Raw genomic sequence first — 20,442 nt, 5'->3', positions numbered from 1 at the left:
TAAATATAGCTGCAAGCAGCAATTAAGGGGCCAAGCACTATTGGCCATAAGGTGGCGCTGCTCCAGACGTTTTTGAGTACTTTCAGGGCATGGGGTTGAAGATGCATACCATGTTTTGTAATGATATGTGAATGTGTTGGTAAAATATAGCATTTTTGGCCAAAAATCGAAATGGGCGACGCCCAAAATGGCTGACCTGTGAAAATCAGACATCATTCGACTCGGCATGCTCTGCCGGATGTAATGAGACCAGTTTCATGAGTTTCGGACGAAAGGTTGAGACGTTATAAGCCAAAAAGCAAGTTTTTTGTATCTCCGGACCACTAGGGGGCAGTGCGCCGAAACTCCGCAATTAACCTTAGACCCTAGTTGTCATAACACACACCAAGTTTGGTGTGAATCGGTGAATGTGTTACAGAGATATCGCCTCAAGTCCATTTTCGCAAGTTCTACGTTAAATTAGTTCGCAAGTTAAACGAAAACGGTTGGTCTAATCAACTTGAATTCCATAACTTTTGGTTGGCATGGTCTGTAGATCATGTGATTAAATTTTGGTGAAAATCGGAGACACGGCCTAGGACGAGTTCGATCAAATAGGTTTTTCGAAAAATTTAAAATAGCGCGAAAAAAGTCATGACGGAAAATGACGTCATAGGGTGCGTTTGAATCGGACTGAGCCAAGGAATCAGAGGAAAAAAGAATTTTGATTGTAGCCCATTCGGTTCAAAAGTTATGATGATAAACATACGTGAAAGTTTGGACAAGTGGTGGCGCTAGAGAGTTTGATTTTGAGACTTCATAATTGGCCTGATTAATGTTAATACTGGCCTCTATCATTGTGCCAAATTATACAACTTTCCCGCATACGCCTATATGGGCTGCCATTCAAATCCGGCGGAAGAAACGGAAGAAGAAGAAGAATAATAATAAATATAGCTGCAAGCAGCAATTAAGGGGCCAAGCACTATTGGCCATAAGGTGGCGCTGCTCCAGATGTTTTTGAGTACTTTTAGGGCATGGGGTTGAAGATGCATACCATGTTATGTAATGATATGTGAATGTGTTGGTAAAATATAGCATTTTTGGCCAAAAATCGAAATGGGCGAAGCCCAAAATGGCTGACCTGTGAAAATCAGACATCATTCGACTCGGCATGCTCTGCCGGATGTAATGAGACCAGTTTCATGAGTTTCGGGCGAAAGGTTGAGACGTTATAAGCCAAAAAGCAAGTTTTTTGTATCTCCGGACCACTAGGGGGCAGTGCGCCGAAAATCCGCAATTATCCTTAGACCCTAGTTGTCATAACACACACCAAGTTTGGTGTGAATCGGTAAATGCGTTACAGAGATATCGTCTCAAGTCCATTTTTGCAAGTTCTACGTTAAATTAGTTCGCAAGTTAAACGAAAACGGTTGGTCAAATCAACTTGAATTCCATAACTTTTGGTTGGCATGGTCTGTAGATCATGTGATTCAATTTTGGTGAAAATCGGAGACACAGCCTAGGACGAGTTCGATCAAATAGGTTTTTCGAAAAATTTAAAATAGCGCGAAAAAATTCATGACGGAAAATGACGTCATAGGGTGCGTTTGAATCGGACTGAGCCAAGGAGTCAGAGGAAAAAAGAATTTTGATTGTAGCCCATTCGGTTCAAAAGTTATGATGATAAACGTATGTGAAAGTTTGGACAAGTGGTGGCGCTAGAGAGTTTGATTTTGAGACTTCATGTTTGGTCTGATTAATGTTAATACTGGCCTCTATCATTGTGCCAAATTATACAACTTTCCCGCATACGCCTATATGGGCTGCCATTCAAATCCGGCGGAAGAAACGGAAGAAGAAGAAGAATAATAATAATAATAATAATAATAATAATAAGAACACTAACGAAAGCAATAGGTGCCTATGCACCTACGGTGCTTGGCCCCTAATAATAAGAACACTAACGAAAGCAATAGGTGCCTACGCACCTACGGTGCTTGGCCCCTAATAAATATAGCTGCAAGCAGCAATTAAGGGGCCAAGCACTATTGGCCATAAGGTGGCGCTGCTCCAGACGTTTTTGAGTACTTTCAGGGCATGGGGTTGAAGATGCATACCATGTTTTGTAATGATATGTGTATGTGTTGGTAAAATATTGCATTTTTGGCCAAAAATCGAAATGGGCGACGCCCAAAATGGCTGACCTGTGAAAATCAGACATCATTCGACTCGGCATGCTCTGCCGGATGTAATGAGACCAGTTTCATGAGTTTCGGACGAAAGGTTGAGACGTTATAAGCCAAAAAGCAAGTTTTTTGTTTCTCCGGACCACTAGAGGGCAGTGCGCCGAAACTCCGCAATTAACCTTAGACCCTAGTTGTCATAACACACACCAAGTTTGGTGTGAATTGGTGAATGCGTTACGGAGATATCGTCTCAAGTCCATTTTTGCAAGTTCTACGTTAAATTTGATTGCAAGTTAAACGAAAACGGTTGGTCAAATCAACTTGAATTCCATAACTTTTGGTTGGCATGGTCTGTAGATCATGTGATTCAATTTGGGTGATAATCGGAGAAACGGCCTAGGACGAGTTCGATCAAATAGGTTTTTCGAATAATTTAAAATAACGCGAAAAAATTCATGACGGAAAATGACGTCATAGGGTGCGTTTGAATCGGACTGATCCAAGAAATCAGTGGGAAAAAGAATTTTGATTGTAGCCCATTTGGTTCAAAAGTTATCATGATAAACATACATGAACATTTGGACAAGTGGTGGCGCTAGAGAGTTTGATTTTAAGACTTCATATTTGGTATGATTAATGTTAATACTGTCCTCTATCATTGTGCCAGATGCTTACCATGTTTTGTAATGATATGTGAATATGTTGGTAAAATATAGCATTTTTGGCCAAAAATCGAAATGGGCGACGCCCAAAATGGCTGACCTGTAAAAATCAGACATCATTCGACTTGACATGCTCTGCCGGATGTAATGAGACCAGTTTTATGAGTTTCGGACGAAAGGTTGAGATGTTATAAGCCAAAAAGCAAGTTTTTTGTATCTCCGGACCACTAGGGGGCAGTGTGCCGAAACTCCGCAATTAACCTTAGACCCTAGTTATCATAACACACACCAAGTTTGGTGTGAATCGGTGAATGCGTTACAGAGATATCGCCTCAAGTCCATTTTCGCAAGTTCTTCGTTAAATTAGTTCGCAATTTAAACAAAAACGGTTGGTCTAATCAACTTGAATTCCATAACTTTTGGTTGGCATGGTCTGTAGATCATGTGATTCAATTTTGGTGAAAATCGGAGACACGGCCTAGGACGAGTTCGATCAAATAGGTTTTTCGAAAAATTTAAAATAGCGCGAAAAAATTCATGACGGAAAATGACGTCATAGGGTGGGTTTGAATCGGACTGAGCCAAGGAATCAGAGGAAAAAAGAATTTTGATTGTAGCCCATTCGGTTCAAAAGTTATGATGATAAACATACGTGAAAGTTTGGACAAGTGGTGGCGCTAGAGAGTTTGATTTTGAGACTTCATGTTTGGTCTGATTAATGTTAATACTGGCCTCTATCATTGTGCCAAATTATACAACTTTCCCGCATACGCCTATATGGGCTGCCATTCAAATCCGGCGGAAGAAACGGAAGAAGAAGAAGAAGAAGAATAATAATAATAATAATAATAATAATAATAAGAACACTAACGAAAGCAATAGGTGCCTACGCACCTACGGTGCTTGGCCCCTAATAAGAACACTAACGAAAGCAATAGGTGCCTACGCACCTACGGTGCTTGGCCCCTAATAATAAATATAGCTGCAAGCAGCAATTAAGGGGCCAAGCACTATTGGCCATAAGGTGGCGCTGCTCCAGACGTTTTTGAGTACTTTCAGGGCATGGGGTTGAAGATGCATACCATGTTTTGTAATGATATGTGAATGTGTTGGTAAAATATAGCATTTTTGGCCAAAAATCGAAATGGGCGACGCCCAAAATGGCTGACCTGTGAAAATCAGACATCATTCGACTCGGCATGCTCTGCCGGATGTAATGAGACCAGTTTCATGAGTTTCGGACGAAAGGTTGAGACGTTATAAGCCAAAAAGCAAGTTTTTTGTATCTCCGGACCACTAGGGGGCAGTGCGCCGAAACTCCGCAATTAACCTTAGACCCTAGTTGTCATAACACACACCAAGTTTGGTGTGAATCGGTGAATGCGTTACAGAGATATCGCCTCAAGTCCATTTTCGCAAGTTCTACGTTAAATTAGTTCGCAAGTTAAACGAAAACGGTTGGTCTAATCAACTTGAATTCCATAACTTTTGGTTGGCATGGTCTGTAGATCATGTGATTAAATTTTGGTGAAAATCGGAGACACGGCGTAGGACGAGTTCGATCAAATAGGTTTTTCGAAAAATTTAAAATAGCGCGAAAAAAGTCATGACGGAAAATGACGTCATAGGGTGCGTTTGAATCGGACTGAGCCAAGGAATCAGAGGAAAAAAGAATTTTGATTGTAGCCCATTCGGTTCAAAAGTTATGATGATAAACATACGTGAAAGTTTGGACAAGTGGTGGCGCTAGAGAGTTTGATTTTGAGACTTCATAATTGGCCTGATTAATGTTAATACTGGCCTCTATCATTGTGCCAAATTATACAACTTTCCCGCATACGCCTATATGGGCTGCCATTCAAATCCGGCGGAAGAAACGGAAGAAGAAGAATAATAATAATAAATATAGCTGCAAGCAGCAATTAAGGGGCCAAGCACTATTGGCCATAAGGTGGCGCTGCTCCAGACGTTTTTGAGTACTTTCAGGGCATGGGGTTGAAGATGTATACCATGTTTTGTAATGATATGTGAATGTGTTGGTAAAATATAGCATTTTTGGCCAAAAATCGAAATGGGCGACGCCCAAAATGGCTGACCTGTGAAAATCAGACATCATTCGACTCGGCATGCTCTGCCGGATGTAATGAGACCAGTTTCATGAGTTTCGGATGAAAGGTTGAGACGTTATAAGCCAAAAAGCAAGTTTTTTGTATCTCCGGACCACTAGGGGGCAGTGCGCCGAAACTCCGCAATTAACCTTAGACCCTAGTTGTCATAACACTCACCAAGTTTGGTGTGAATCGGTAAATGCGTTACAGAGATATCGCCTCAAGTCCATTTTTGCAAGTTCAACGTTAAATTAGTTCGCAAGTTAAACGAAAACGGTTGGTCAAATCAACTTGAATTCCATAACTTTTGGTTGGCATGGTCTGTAGATCATGTGATTCAATTTTGGTGAAAATCGGAGACACGGCCTAGGACGAGTTCGATCAAATAGGTTTTTCGAAAAATTTAAAATAGCGCGAAAAAATTCATGACGGAAAATGACGTCATAGGGTGTGTTTGAATCGGACTGAGCCAAGGAATCAGAGGAAAAAAGAATTTTGATTGTAGCCCATTCGGTTCAAAAGTTATGATGATAAACATACATGAAAGTTTGGACAAGTGGTGGCGCTAGAGAGTTTGATTTTGGGACTTCATGTTTGGTGTGATTAATGTTAATACTGGCCTCTATCATTGTGCCAAATTATACAACTTTCCCGCATACGCCTATATGGGCTGCCATTCAAATCCGGCGGAAGAAACGGAAGAAGAAGAAGAAGAAGAAGAAGAAGAAGAATAATAATAAATATAGCTGCAAGCAGCAATTAAGGGGCCAAGCACTTTTGGCCAAAAGGTGGCGCTGCTCCTGAAGTTTTTGTGTACTTTCAGGGCATGGGGTTGAAGATGCATACCATGTTTTGTAATGATATGTGAATGTGTTGGTAAAATATAGCATTTTTGGCCAAAAATCAAAATGGGCGACGCCCAAAATGGCTGACCTGTGAAAATCAGACATCATTCGACTCGGCATGCTCTGCCGGATGTAATGAGACCAGTTTCATGAGTTTCGAACGAAAGGTTAAGACGTTATAAGCCAAAAAGCAAGTTTTTAGTATCTCCGGACCACTAGGGGGCAGTGCGCCGAAACTCCGCAATTAACCTTAGACCCTAGTTGTCATAACACACACCAAGTTTGGTGTGAATCGGTGAATGCATTACAGAGATATCGCCTCAAGTCCATTTTCGCAAGTTCTACGTTAAATTAGTTCGTAAGTTAAACGAAAACGGTTGGTCTAATCAACTTGAATTCCATAACTTTTGGTTGGCATGGTCTGTAGATCATGTGATTCAATTTTGGTGAAAATCGGAGACACGGCCTAGGACGAGTTCGATCAAATAGGTTTTTCGAAAAATTTTAAATAGCGCGAAAAAATTCATGACGGAAAATGACGTCATAGGGTGGGTTTGAATCGGACTGAGCCAAGGAATCAGAGGAAAAAAGAATTTTGATTGTAGCCCATTCGGTTCAAAAGTTATCATGATAAACATACGTGAAAGTTTGGACAAGTGGTGGCGCTAGAGAGTTTGATTTTGAGACTTCATAATTGGCCTGATTAATGTTAATACTGGCCTCTATCATTGTGCCAAATTATACAACTTTCCCGCATACGCCTATATGGGCTGCCATTCAAATCCGGCGGAAGAAACGGAAGAAGAAGAAGAAGAATAATAATAATAATAAATATAGCTGCAAGCAGCAATTAAGGGGCCAAGCACTTTTGGCCAAAAGGTGGCGCTGCTCCTGAAGTTTTTGTGTACTTTCAGGGCATGGGGTTGAAGATGCATACCATGTTTTGTAATGATATGTGAATGTGTTGGTAAAATATAGCATTTTTGGCCAAAAATCAAAATGGGCGACGCCCAAAATGGCTGACCTGTGAAAATCAGACATCATTCGACTCGGCATGCTCTGCCGGATGTAATGAGACCAGTTTCATGAGTTTCGAACGAAAGGTTAAGACGTTATAAGCCAAAAAGCAAGTTTTTAGTATCTCCGGACCACTAGGGGGCAGTGCGCCGAAACTCCGCAATTAACCTTAGACCCTAGTTGTCATAACACACACCAAGTTTGGTGTGAATCGGTGAATGCATTACAGAGATATCGCCTCAAGTCCATTTTCGCAAGTTCTACGTTAAATTAGTTCGTAAGTTAAACGAAAACGGTTGGTCTAATCAACTTGAATTCCATAACTTTTGGTTGGCATGGTCTGTAGATCATGTGATTCAATTTTGGTGAAAATCGGAGACACGGCCTAGGACGAGTTCGATCAAATAGGTTTTTCGAAAAATTTTAAATAGCGCGAAAAAATTCATGACGGAAAATGACGTCATAGGGTGGGTTTGAATCGGACTGAGCCAAGGAATCAGAGGAAAAAAGAATTTTGATTGTAGCCCATTCGGTTCAAAAGTTATCATGATAAACATACGTGAAAGTTTGGACAAGTGGTGGCGCTAGAGAGTTTGATTTTGAGACTTCATAATTGGCCTGATTAATGTTAATACTGGCCTCTATCATTGTGCCAAATTATACAACTTTCCCGCATACGCCTATATGGGCTGCCATTCAAATCCGGCGGAAGAAACGGAAGAAGAAGAAGAAGAATAATAATAATAATAATAATAAGAACACTAACGAAAGCAATAGGTGCCTACGCACCTACGGTGCTTGGCCCCTAAATATAGCTGCAAGCAGCAATTAAGGGGCCAAGCACTATTGGCCATAAGGTGGCGCTGCTCCAGACGTTTTTGAGTACTTTCAGGGCATGGGGTTGAAGATGCATACCATGTTTTGTAATGATATGTGAATGTGTTGGTAAAATATTGCATTTTTGGCCAAAAATCGAAATGGGCGACGCCCAAAATGGCTGACCTGTGAAAATCAGACATCATTCGACTCGGCATGCTCTGCCGGATGTAATGAGACCAATTTCATGAGTTTCGGACGAAAGGTTGAGACGTTATAAGCCAAAAAGCAAGTTTTTTGTATCTCCGGACCACTAGAGGGCAGTGCGCCGAAACTCCGCAATTAACCTTAGACCCTAGTTGTCATAACACACACCAAGTTTGGTGTGAATTGGTGAATGCGTTACGGAGATATCGTCTCAAGTCCATTTTTGCAAGTTCTACGTTAAATTTGATTGCAAGTTAAACGAAAACGGTTGGTCAAATCAACTTGAATTCCATAACTTTTGGTTGGCATGGTCTGTAGATCATGTGATTCAATTTGGGTGATAATCGGAGAAACGGCCTAGGACGAGTTCGATCAAATAGGTTTTTCGAATAATTTAAAATAACGCGAAAAAATTCATGACGGAAAATGACGTCATAGAGTGCGTTTGAATCGGACTGATCCAAGGAATCAGTGGGAAAAAGAATTTTGATTGTAGCCCATTTGGTTCAAAAGTTATCATGATAAACATACATGAACATTTGGACAAGTGGTGGCGCTAGAGAGTTTGATTTTGAGACTTCATATTTGGTATGATTAATGTTAATGCTGTCCTCTATCATTGTGCCAGATGCTTACCATGTTTTGTAATGATATGTGAATATGTTGGTAAAATATAGCATTTTTGGCCAAAAATCGAAATGGGCGACGCCCAAAATGGCTGACCTGTGAAAATCAGACATCATTCGACTTGACATGCTCTGCCGGATGTAATGAGACCAGTTTTATGAGTTTCGGACGAAAGGTTGAGATGTTATAAGCCAAAAAGCAAGTTTTTTGTATCTCCGGACCACTAGGGGGCAGTGTGCCGAAACTCCGCAATTAACCTTAGACCCTAGTTGTCATAACACACACCAAGTTTGGTGTGAATCGGTGAATGCGTTACAGAGATATCGCCTCAAGTCCATTTTCGCAAGTTCTTCGTTAAATTAGTTCGCAAGTTAAACAAAAACGGTTGGTCTAATCAACTTGAATTCCATAACTTTTGGTTGGCATGGTCTGTAGATCATGTGATTCAATTTTGGTGAAAATCGGAGACACGGCCTAGGACGAGTTCGATCAAATAGGTTTTTCGAAAAATTTAAAATAGCGCGAAAAAATTCATGACGGAAAATGACGTCATAGGGTGGGTTTGAATCGGACTGAGCCAAGGAATCAGAGGAAAAAAGAATTTTGATTGTAGCCCATTCGGTTCAAAAGTTATGATGATAAACATACGTGAAAGTTTGGACAAGTGGTGGCGCTAGAGAGTTTGATTTTGAGACTTCATGTTTGGTCTGATTAATGTTAATACTGGCCTCTATCATTGTGCCAAATTATACAACTTTCCCGCATACGCCTATATGGGCTGCCATTCAAATCCGGCGGAAGAAACGGAAGAAGAAGAAGAAGAATAATAATAATAATAATAATAATAAGAACACTAACGAAAGCAATAGGTGCCTACGCACCTACGGTGCTTGGCCCCTAATAATAAGAACACTAACGAAAGCAATAGGTGCCTACGCACCTACGGTGCTTGGCCCCTAATAATAAATATAGCTGCAAGCAGCAATTAAGGGGCCAAGCACTATTGGCCATAAGGTGGCGCTGCTCCAGACGTTTTTGAGTACTTTCAGGGCATGGGGTTGAAGATGCATACCATGTTTTGTAATGATATGTGAATGTGTTGGTAAAATATAGCATTTTTGGCCAAAAATCGAAATGGGCGACACCCAAAATGGTTGACCTGTAAAAATCAGACATCATTCGACTCGACATGCTCTGCCGGATGTAATGAGACCAGTTTCATGAGTTTCGGGCGAAAGGTTGAGACGTTATAAGCCAAAAGCAAGTTTTTAGTATCTCCGGACCACTAGGGGGCAGTGCGCCGAAACTCCGCAATTAACCTTAGACCCTAGTTGTCATAACACAAACCAAGTTTGGTGTGAATCGGTGAATGCGTTACAGAGATATCGCCTCAAGTCCATTTTTGCAAGTTCTTCGTTAAATTAGTTCGCAAGTTAAACAAAAACGGTTGGTCTAATCAACTTGAATTCCATAACTTTTGGTTGGCATGGTCTGTAGATTATGTGATTCAATTTTGGTGAAAATCGGAGACACGGCCTAGGACGAGTTCGATCAAATAGGTTTTTCGAAAAATTTAAAATAGCGCGAAAAAATTCATGACGGAAATGACGTCATAGGGTGGGTTTGAATCGGATTGAGCCAAGGAATCAGAGGAAAAAAGAATTTTGATTGTAGCCCATTCGGTTCAAAAGTTATCATGATAAACATACGTGAAAGTTTGGACAAGTAGTGGCGCTAGAGAGTTTGATTTTGAGACTTCATAATTGGCCTGATTAATGTTAATACTGGCCTCTATCATTGTGCCAAATTATACAACTTTCCCGCATACGCCTATATGGGCTGCCATTCAAATCCGGCGGAAGAAACGGAAGAAGAAGAAGAAGAATAATAATAATAATAAATATAGCTGCAAGCAGCAATTAAGGGGCCAAGCACTATTGGCCATAAGGTGGCGCTGCTCCAGACGTTTTTGAGTACTTTCAGGGCATGGGGTTGAAGATGCATACCATGTTTTGTAATGATATGTGAATGTGTTGGTAAAATATAGCATTTTTGGCCAAAAATCGAAATGGGCGACGCCCAAAATGGCTGACCTGTGAAAATCAGACATCATTCGACTCGGCATGCTCTGCCGGATGTAATGAGACCAGTTTCATGAGTTTCGGACGAAAGGTTGAGACGTTATAAGCCAAAAAGCAAGTTTTTAGTATCTCCGGACCACTAGGGGGCAGTGCGCCGAAACTCCGCAATTAACCTTAGACCCTAGTTGTCATAACACACACCAAGTTTGGTGTGAATCGGTGAATGCATTACAGAGATATCGCCTCAAGTCCATTATCGCAAGTTCTATGTTAAATTAGTTCGTAAGTTAAACGAAAACGGTTGGTCAAATCAACTTGAATTCCATAACTTTTGGTTGGCGTGGTCTGTAGATCATATGATTCAATTTTGGTGAAAATCTGAGACACGGCCTAGGACGAGTTCGATCAAATAGGTTTTTCGAAAAATTTAAAATAGCGCGAAAAAATTCATGACGGAAAATGACGTCATAGGGTGGGTTTGAATCGGACTGAGCCAAGGAATCAGAGGAAAAAAGAATTTTGATTGTAGCCCATTCGGTTCAAAAGTTATGATGATAAACATACGTGAAAGTTTGGACAAGTGGTGGCGCTAGAGAGTTTGATTTTGAGACTTCATAATTGGCCTGATTAATGTTAATACTGGCCTCTATCATTGTGCCAAATTATACAACTTTCCCGCATACGCCTATATGGGCTGCCATTCAAATCCGGCGGAAGAAACGGAAGAAGAAGAAGAATAATAATAATAATAATAATAATAATAATAATAATAAGAAGAACACTAACGAAAGCAATAGGTGCCTACGCACCTACGGTGCTTGGCCCCTAATAATAAGAACACTAACGAAAGCAATAGGTGCCTACGCACCTACGGTGCTTGGCCCCTAATAATAAGAACACTAACGAAAGCAATAGGTGCCTACGCACCTACGGTGCTTGGCCCCTAATAATAATAATAATAATAATAATAATAATAACAACAATAACAACAACAATAATAATCATCATCATCATCATCACCGTCATCATCATCATGATATTTGTAATAATAAAAATGAAACTCTAACACTAATAATAATAATAACAATAATATTTGTAATACTACTGCTACTACTACTACCACTGCTTATAATAATAATAATAATAATAAAATTAAAAAGAATAATAATAATCGTAATAATAATATTTGTAATAATAATAATATTAAGAATAATAATAAAAAAGAAAAATAAGTGTCCAAACGAGGCTTCCTTACTCTTTTCTATTTTTTTATTCCGGCCTCAAACTTCTGAAGCTAGTGTACACTGTACTGCATATTGGCAGTAGTTCTACCATGGGATTTCTTACTCTTGCTGCTTGTCTTCCACAGATATTTGGTTCTAGAGCATGTGTCAGGTGGAGAACTATTTGACTACTTGGTAAAAAAGGGCAGGTTAACACCCAAAGAGGCCAGGAAGTTCTTCAGACAGATCATCTCGGCGCTGGACTTCTGCCACAGTCACTCCATATGGTAAGACTTCTGTGTTCAAATCAAATCTCAGTGAGTCAGAAGCCTTCGTTTCCAGCGTTCGAAGCATGGCACGCTCTCATTATTCAGTTCAAGCAAGTCAAATATGTTGGTATTGCTGCTGCGAACATTTTTTGTCTGTTTTCATACATCATGTATAGCCAGCAGCTGTTGTTGTCCGGCGTGTGTTACTGCTGTTCTCTCATTTATTATGTATGGTGAAAGCCACCTCAAGTGAAGCGTTTTTTTTTTTTTTTTTTCAGTCATTGCAAAGCACTGTTTGTGAATACAAATATAATCATATTGAGATATTATTGTTTTGCACCCTTGATCTAGTCTCTAACCACAAACCCACACACACATTTTGAGGGTCAGAGATTGATAGCTGCCCTCCAGTGCAACTTCAGAATACAGACTTTTTTTATTACTGAGTGTATCCTCAAGCTTTCTTTCTTCACATCTTTGAGATATAAATGAAGATTGTGCTCAAATTTTCTTTATACGCTTTCTCTCTGTCTTTTCTGACTTTGGAGCCGAGAGGGTTTCCATTAGCCGGGCAACAACAGGAGATGATGAAGGGTTTTGCGTTCATAGTTCCTGGGATTTTAAGAAATTCTTTATTTTTACTGAGCCAAGGGTTAACATTATTATAACAATTATACAAATTAACAATTTTAAAATGCGTAATGAGGTGACCTAGCCCCCCAAAAATGTAATAGATACGTCTTTCAGAGGTATTTGAAAATTAATTACATTCAATTGGGATTGTGAAAACTAAAATAACCATGTTTTACTTTTAATTGCTAATGGGTCGGGGAACTGTGTTTTTTCTGATCCATTAAAATGTTTTGGAAAAGCAGGCAAAAGATTTATTCTTATTTTTTAATCTTTTATTGATCATTGAGGTTTGAATAATCAAGCATTTAAATACTATATATATTTTCTGTAGTATATACAGTATATAGACTCTGAATACACGATTTGTTTAACTGTTATATATGCAGTATGAGCAATATCCCGCAAGTAGCAATGAGATATGGCTGTATATCAGCCCTAGTGGTAGACTTGCGTTTGCTTGCTGTCACAGGCCAAGTGCCTTAGTGTCCCGCCAGTGACAATATACAACCGTATCCTACTGCTACAACTGTTTGACAGAATAATAATGTATATAAAAAAAGAAAAGGACGAAGCAGTGGCGCTGTAGGTAGTGCTGTCGCCTCACAGCAAGAAGGTCGCTGGGTCGCTGGTTCAAGCCTTGGCTCAGTTGGCATTTCTGTGTGGAGTTTGCATGTTCTCCCTGCCTTCGCGTGGGTTTCCTCCGGGTGCTTCGGTTTCCCCCACAGTCCAAAGACATGCGGTACAGATCAATTGGGTAGGCTAAATTGTCCGTAGTGTATGACTATGTGAGTGTGTGAATAGGTGTGTGGGTGTTTCCCAGAGATGGGTTGCGGCTGGAAAGACATCCGCTGCGTAAAAACTTGCTGGATAAGTTGGCCATTCATTCCGCTGTGGCGACCCCGGATTAATAAAAGAACTAAGCCGGCAAGAAAATGAATGAATAAAAACGAAAATCAAACACGAAGAGTCTAAAAATTCTTATGTATGAGGAACTACTTCCTTCGACCATTTATTCACTTCTGTAGCTGATCGTCAGAACAGCAGAAACTGTTCAAAGAGTAGCCAGCACAAAATACATACATTTCTAATATATGAGTCCCATCTCACTCTCAATACACTATAATAACTAAGGTATAAGTACAGCAAAGTAACATAAAAAAGAGGGAGATCGACTTAAAAAGTCACTCACCAGTTTGATAATGATTTAATCAGCTGTAGAAAATATGCCAATCTTTTCACCTCTAAGCTCTTATTACGCACTCTCTGTTGCCATCTTGTGGCAGAGCGTCAACCCTCTGCTCTGCTCAGTAGGACAGGCTGATAGATGCCGACGTGCTGTATCTCCAAAATTATAACTATTTAAAATAGGCACTATCCTTATAAATAAACTACATGCAATATGAACAACTGCATTCTTGCGTCAAAAGTACATTATGTTTTCCAATGGCATAATTGTCAAACCATATTGAGTTTATTGACCTGCTGTTACTTTATGTGGGCAGAGAAATACAGAAGGGTGAAGAGGCTGTTTGAATGCTGTTATGGCACAATATCAGAATATCAGATTCGAGAACCCGACAGAACTGTTGTATAAATGAAGAATTCAGATGCAAACCCTCTAAATCCATCAGACCTCTTTTTTGTAAAAGAGCATTTTCTATCAGGCTTCTACAATTAGGTTCAGAGGGTTCATTTTGTAGGTAATCAAAAGTTTATTATCTAGTAAGTAAAATAAATGTATTTCATAAGTGTCTTTTTTCACAATTCTTTGGTTTTCAACAAGGTGGATTTTATTTTGCGTAAAAATCAGTTAAATCCATTCCTGCTTTATATGCAGAAACCTCTAAATCCACCTAGTTTAAAGACGGTGTAATTAGCTGAAAAATCACTAAAGATGCAATTAAAAAATATTTTAACAAACACAAAACACATTACACAAACCACCTTGAATTAAAAAAATCTAAATCTGTCAAGTAAGTGACGGTTCATTCCGCTGTGGGGACCCCTGATAAACTAGGGACTAAGCAGAAGGAAAGTGAATGAATGAAATCTGTCAAGTGCATTAACCCATAACATAAAAATTGACATTCATTAAATCTTAACGATCCGTTGTCATTTTTGTTATTTATGATTTAGATTTAATGTAATTAGAACAATGTAAACATTAAAAACATTGTAAACTACACTTAATGTAGTGCAAAAATATTGTGACGCATCAATATCTGTGCATTGTCTATTAATATAAAAAGCTTATCAGACATAAAGCATAAAAATATATTAAAAATATATAGTTTTATACACTAAATTCATCTTTTAAAAAATAGCTTACATTAGCAAATAAAACACAAGGTGGGCCTACTGGGGAAAAAGTTTATGTCTTAAACACTTTTAGAAGCTGTCATTCATTCTTTCTCACCATACTCAAGGTCTTGGCCTCTTTTTTGTCTCTTGCTTATCCTTATAGCATGTGGCATAAAAAGACCGGCTACTAACTTTGACTTTTTTTTAAACAAAGTTGGCGTTTAATATATAGTAAATTGGACTCATTCAAAGTAGCGTTGCTGCGCAAAAAAACGTTTTGAATGCATGTTACACTTCCGACTGTACAGTGGGTTTTCTCTTTTTCATAATGCACATAGTTTTGAGGTAAGGGACGTTTTCATTCACTGACATTCCGCCATTCACTGACAGTTGGACAGGCTCCAATTCATCAGACTCTTTTACAATCTAAATCGGAAGTGGAATAAAACAGTCTCCTAATTAAGGCTGGCATACCAGCGGGCCGTTACATTGAAAACATATGATTCGATCCACGCCTTTAGATTGGATCTCGGGACATGGCGACTTTTGCTGTGAAAGGCAGGTGGCGTTTACAGGGTTTTGCCCTGTTTTTTTTCTGAATAGGCTGATGCTGCCATTTAGATGATTTGAAGCAAAATTATTTGTTGAACATGTACTGCATGCCTAAAGCTTTTGCTCAATGCCATTAGCTAATTTTTGGCAGAAGTGGCGATTAGCGTCTTTTCCAGCTAAACTCTTCCAATTTACATTATTTATAACATATATATTGTATATATTATATTAAATTTATAAAACGTAATATTTAAAATATTTTGCCCTCCTGTAAAGAATACATTATTTTCTTCTTTAAATATTTCTTTAGAGACATATTTGAAAAAGAAATACAATTTTTCACGAGTGTTAATAATTTTGCCTTCAACTCAAATTTGATTAATGATAACCTTTTGACTTTAGGATACAATCCTATATGTTACATTTTCAGATTTGACTTACAAATGATGTAAATAACAATGATCCCTTTTCAGTATGTTTGAACCTTATCATCTAGCGCAGCATTACTCTACAAAACTCAAAAACTGTGACAAAGGGCGGTTGGATGACAGCCTGTGTTTCCTCTAAGTGGACTCTGATTTAAGAGAAGTTCACTTCAAACTTCTCTCAACTTTAAGAGCTAGCGCTAATGCTAATAATGTTTCTGTTCGAATTCTCACGACCATATCCTCTTCATATGCTAATATCCTAATGCACTGAAGGGGCAGCCATTAGCACAATATTTGCATCTGTTTACCATGCACTTCAGCAGTCGCACAGCCTAATGAAGACAGCCGCATGCTTCCAGCACAGCTCAACTAGCTGATGGATGGTTTGAAGGCCTTTCACGATAGGTGATGGAAAGCGTTGAATAAACAGCATAGCAGGGAGACATCACTCGTTCGCTCCTCTTGCTCGTTTGCAGCCATTTTCCTCTCTGGGGTTTGAAACCTCCACTCAGATAATGTGCTGTGTTGATAGCCTTCTGCTATCACTGCATTCACAGGGATGAAATTATGGCTTTCTGGCCCCACTGTGAGGACAGACGAAAAGACTAAAGTCTGAATAAAGCCTGTCAAATTCATCAGCCTTTTACACGATACGAGTGCTGTCAGGTACACACGAGGGCATTGAGGAGGAAGAGGAGCCAAGTTAACTTGTGTCTAAGTAACTAGGCCTGACCCTCAAGTGGTTTTCTCTGTTGTGTTTTTGGAAGGGAGTTGCCATTGTCTGGATAGAGAGAATGATGTGGTGGTTTAACGCTATTTAATACTGCACCCCCCCAAATTTATTGTTTTAAAGAGCCCCTTTTCTGCATTAAAAAGGTCATATTTTGGGGGTCTCCAACAACAGGCTGATATGCATGCAATGTCCCACACCCTTCCTTAGTGTGATGCTCATGTGCACTGATTTGTTCGATGACCCAGTCTGTTGTGATTGGTCGTCTGCATTCAGCGCGAGACAGAGAGAAACACCCACCACGGCTTATCAACATTGTTGAAGTTGTCAGAGTTCAGTGTGTATGTGTGAGCCCAATGCAGAAGTATTTTAAAGCAGTGCAGTTTAACACCAACATATTGCTCTATTTTTAACCACGTCACACATTCAGTATTAATCCACACAGTGGCAACAGCTAAACCATTTTGAAACTTTAAATCTGTAAAAAATGCAATTTAGACGCAATTTGTGAATATAAAGTTAACCAGATACAGTACAAGCCCCATGGAGCAATTACAAGTAACAAAACACAATTAAATACATATTTTGCAAGCTAGAAAAACAAGAAGGCAACCATTTTAATCACACTTAAGTTAATTACACTTGTGAAATGGAGGAAGAAACTGATTCATGAACTGTGTACTGATGAAGTTCCTGTCAAGCTCTGACAAAAGCCCATTCATCAATAGTGCTTTCTGATCCTTCCTTTAGCAAATGAATGATGAATCCCCTGTTGCAGGGTAGATTATTGCATTAAACACCAGAACATTCACTTATTATTGTTCACTCATTTTCAGTAATGATCAGTCCCCTACAAACTTGCATTCCGCTAGTGTTTGAAGGGAAAGGCTCGTTCACGTTTTACTGGAACATATTTGGTATTTTTCATGTCAACAGGCAAAAGATCCAGACGAACAAAAACAAATAATTTAAACCAATCTGAATCTAATCTCTTATAAAAAAATTAATAGTTTTAAACACGGTGCACTTTCAGATTTAAACCCTGGTTGGATGTTTTCATTCACTTACAGCTGTGTTACACACTGCATGGAAGGTCATTTTCAAAAACCCATAATAGGGGCTCTTTAAATCTCACACTAATCTGATCTGACTTTAGGTAGATAGCATTAAAACGCTTAGCTTTATTATGAAAGCTTTGTAATTTTAAGCTGCTCTGTAAAAAATATCTGTTCATTACAGTTTCCTTATTGTGTGTTTTTCCCCGGTTTATTTCTACTTTGAATTGTGTTATTGGACCTTGATTTCTGCTCTGTCAACTTTTGATATTAAACATTTTTAAAATAATATAATATTACACATATATATATATATATATATATATATATATATATATATATATATATATATATATATATATATATATATATATGCAAATTAACAGAAAATGTACCCGCAGTTTATTACAAAGTTTTTGGTTTTTGTAGCTCAATATATAACATCAACCCAGGCAATATATCACTTTAAACATATTAAAAATATTCATAAAATATTTTTTTCAACTTTTTAAAGTTAAAAGTTGTTGGAGGAAAGACTGAGGTCCCACAATGCAATTCAAAAGCACAAAATCACAAAAAAAAAAAGGTTCTTTTTACAGTATTAGCAAAAGAGTGCTACTCAGTAGGCCTACAAAGCTGACTGATTAAACAAATAAATAATTTGACAAATATAGTTTAGAATGATTCTTCTTCTATTGCATTGTTAAAGAGATTTAGAAATAAAGTTTGTTTATTTTTGTTTTTGTTTTGTTTTTTTATCAGGGTTTTAAATGACTTTAGAGTCATGTAAACACTTAAGTCGCTGTCATTGTTTTTCTTATATTTCCTTTTTTATAAATTACAGAAATCAGTGCTTTTGAAGGTAAAAAAAAAAATCACAAATTGTGATATCTAAATACAAATAGTTTCACTGCGAAACTGAAAGAAAATCTACAAATACTAACACAAATACTTCAGAAAAATTTTGACAAGACACCATAAAATCTGTGAAGTCAGTCAAATGCCCCCCACATCCCATTACCAGTGTTTTGTCTATGTTAATATTGACTATTTAAATGTTTATTTTTTATGACTGGGTGTATCTATGCAGTTTCAGCACTTCAAACTGCAACAAAATGGCCACATTTCTCTACTATTTTTCATTCCAATGCTACTAAATTTTGTTAGCAGTTCCACTACTGATTTGTTGAACTGATAAAAGATTGCTTAGAAGATGCGTTGCTGAATGCACCAAACATGTAAATAAACAATACTTGTTTGAACTGAGCACCGAACAGATCATTTATCTTGGTTGAGTACAAAAGATAGCGCTGTATGAAATTGAGTGAATGTGTTTCAATGGACCAATTGTTTTCGTGACCACTGAGCTCGACAGCAGTGCTGTGAAATCCAGTGACAATCGGTTAAGTATGTTACAGAGCTTTGTGATACAAATGCATAAATTTGCATGCTGTCTTTCTTCATAACACAGATAAGGAAAACAGCTGAAACTTTGTACACCAATCATCAGGTTAGAAGGCTTTTCATTACACAAATCATCAGCTATTACTATGGTTTTACTGTAGTAACACTGAAAGGTATCACTGACAGAAATGAGAGATATTCACAAATGAGTTGTGCTTTTTTTTTTCTGAATGCCTTTACATTTTTGCTTTATTAACACATCATAAAAGGCCATAAAATAAAGCAACTTTTTTTTACTATGGAAGTAGGATTGCTATACGTTCAAGTGTAAAAATATGAGACTACAATGTCTTTACAGATAAAAAAAACATTAAACTCAAGCTATATTCAAAAAAAAAAAATATATATATACTTATTAATATTTCATATGCTATGCTACCGAATCATGTGCTGCTGCCACCATCTGTACAACTTAGTGGCACCTATGGTAGTGCTTCAGTAATAAAAGACGGTAATGTTAGCAGCGCAGACTAGTGCATAATTTAATGATCATCACTGAGATGATCATCTTCCTTGGTTCTAAAATTAACTGCTTGCTCTTATGACATTCAGAAGATGCTACTCTGAGGACATATAAATTAGGAGGACATGTAGTGATAAAAAAATAGATATTACTGACAAACTGGTCATTAAAACCTGCATGAAAGTGAGGCTTTGAGTTATGTTTCTGCCATAAGGATCTAGCTAAATGTCATGCTGTCTGGACTATTTGTTAATGGCAAATGTATGTTGACTAGCTGAGTTCTTGCAAAGTTTCTTATAGTCAGTTAAGTGTCAGTTGAAGGAGCAGTATCAACAGATATAGAGTAGTCAGTTTACTAATACTCAAATGGACCATCACTGTTACTATATTTTGTGGCATGGTTCTCGTTATTATTAACAGACTGAGATGAGGCTCTGGTTTGAAGAGTTCAGTATGTGAAGAAATAGCTGATCTCTTATCACTAATCACTACATATTTATGAATTAAAAGTTTGTCCACTCATCTTCAACATGTTTACTATTAACACTGGAGAGATCTAAATTTGGAATTTGCAATGAAAGAAATGCTGTTAAAATAATAAGAGAAATCAGTCAACATGATTTACTGTTTTAAAAGTTTTTCTGGGACTCAGAATCTGATCGAAATATTTATAAATGTAGACTGCTAAGTTGATAATCTGGTTCTTTTTGACATTCGCTAGAAGGAGTTCTGAATGGCCTTCATACAATGTTTTTGTCAAAATTCAGGCTGCACTCTATTTTTAGTCCATGTG

General features: G+C 38.2%; 1 protein-coding gene across 23 annotated transcripts in view; it reads left to right on the top strand.

The window, feature by feature from the left end:
• brsk2b (BR serine/threonine kinase 2b) overlaps nt 1-20,442 on the top strand; it is a 271,162-nt gene that overhangs the window by 188,671 nt on the left and 62,049 nt on the right. For all 23 annotated transcript variants that reach the window (XR_012382651.1, XM_073907278.1, XM_073907280.1 and 20 more), the window contains exon 4: nt 11,901-12,041. Coding sequence is in view for 22 of the 23 variants with exons in the window: in XM_073907278.1 (XP_073763379.1) it covers nt 11,901-12,041 (141 nt within the window). In the remaining variant the exon portion in view is untranslated. The remainder of the gene's footprint in view (nt 1-11,900; nt 12,042-20,442) is intronic.

The sequence above is a fragment of the Danio rerio genome, chromosome 7 (assembly GCF_049306965.1).
Source record: "Danio rerio strain Tuebingen ecotype United States chromosome 7, GRCz12tu, whole genome shotgun sequence".
NCBI classification, from domain to species: Eukaryota; Metazoa; Chordata; class Actinopteri; order Cypriniformes; family Danionidae; genus Danio; species Danio rerio.
The sequence above is the reverse complement of the archived record's forward strand: the minus strand, read 5'-3'. Positions and strand labels throughout refer to the sequence as shown.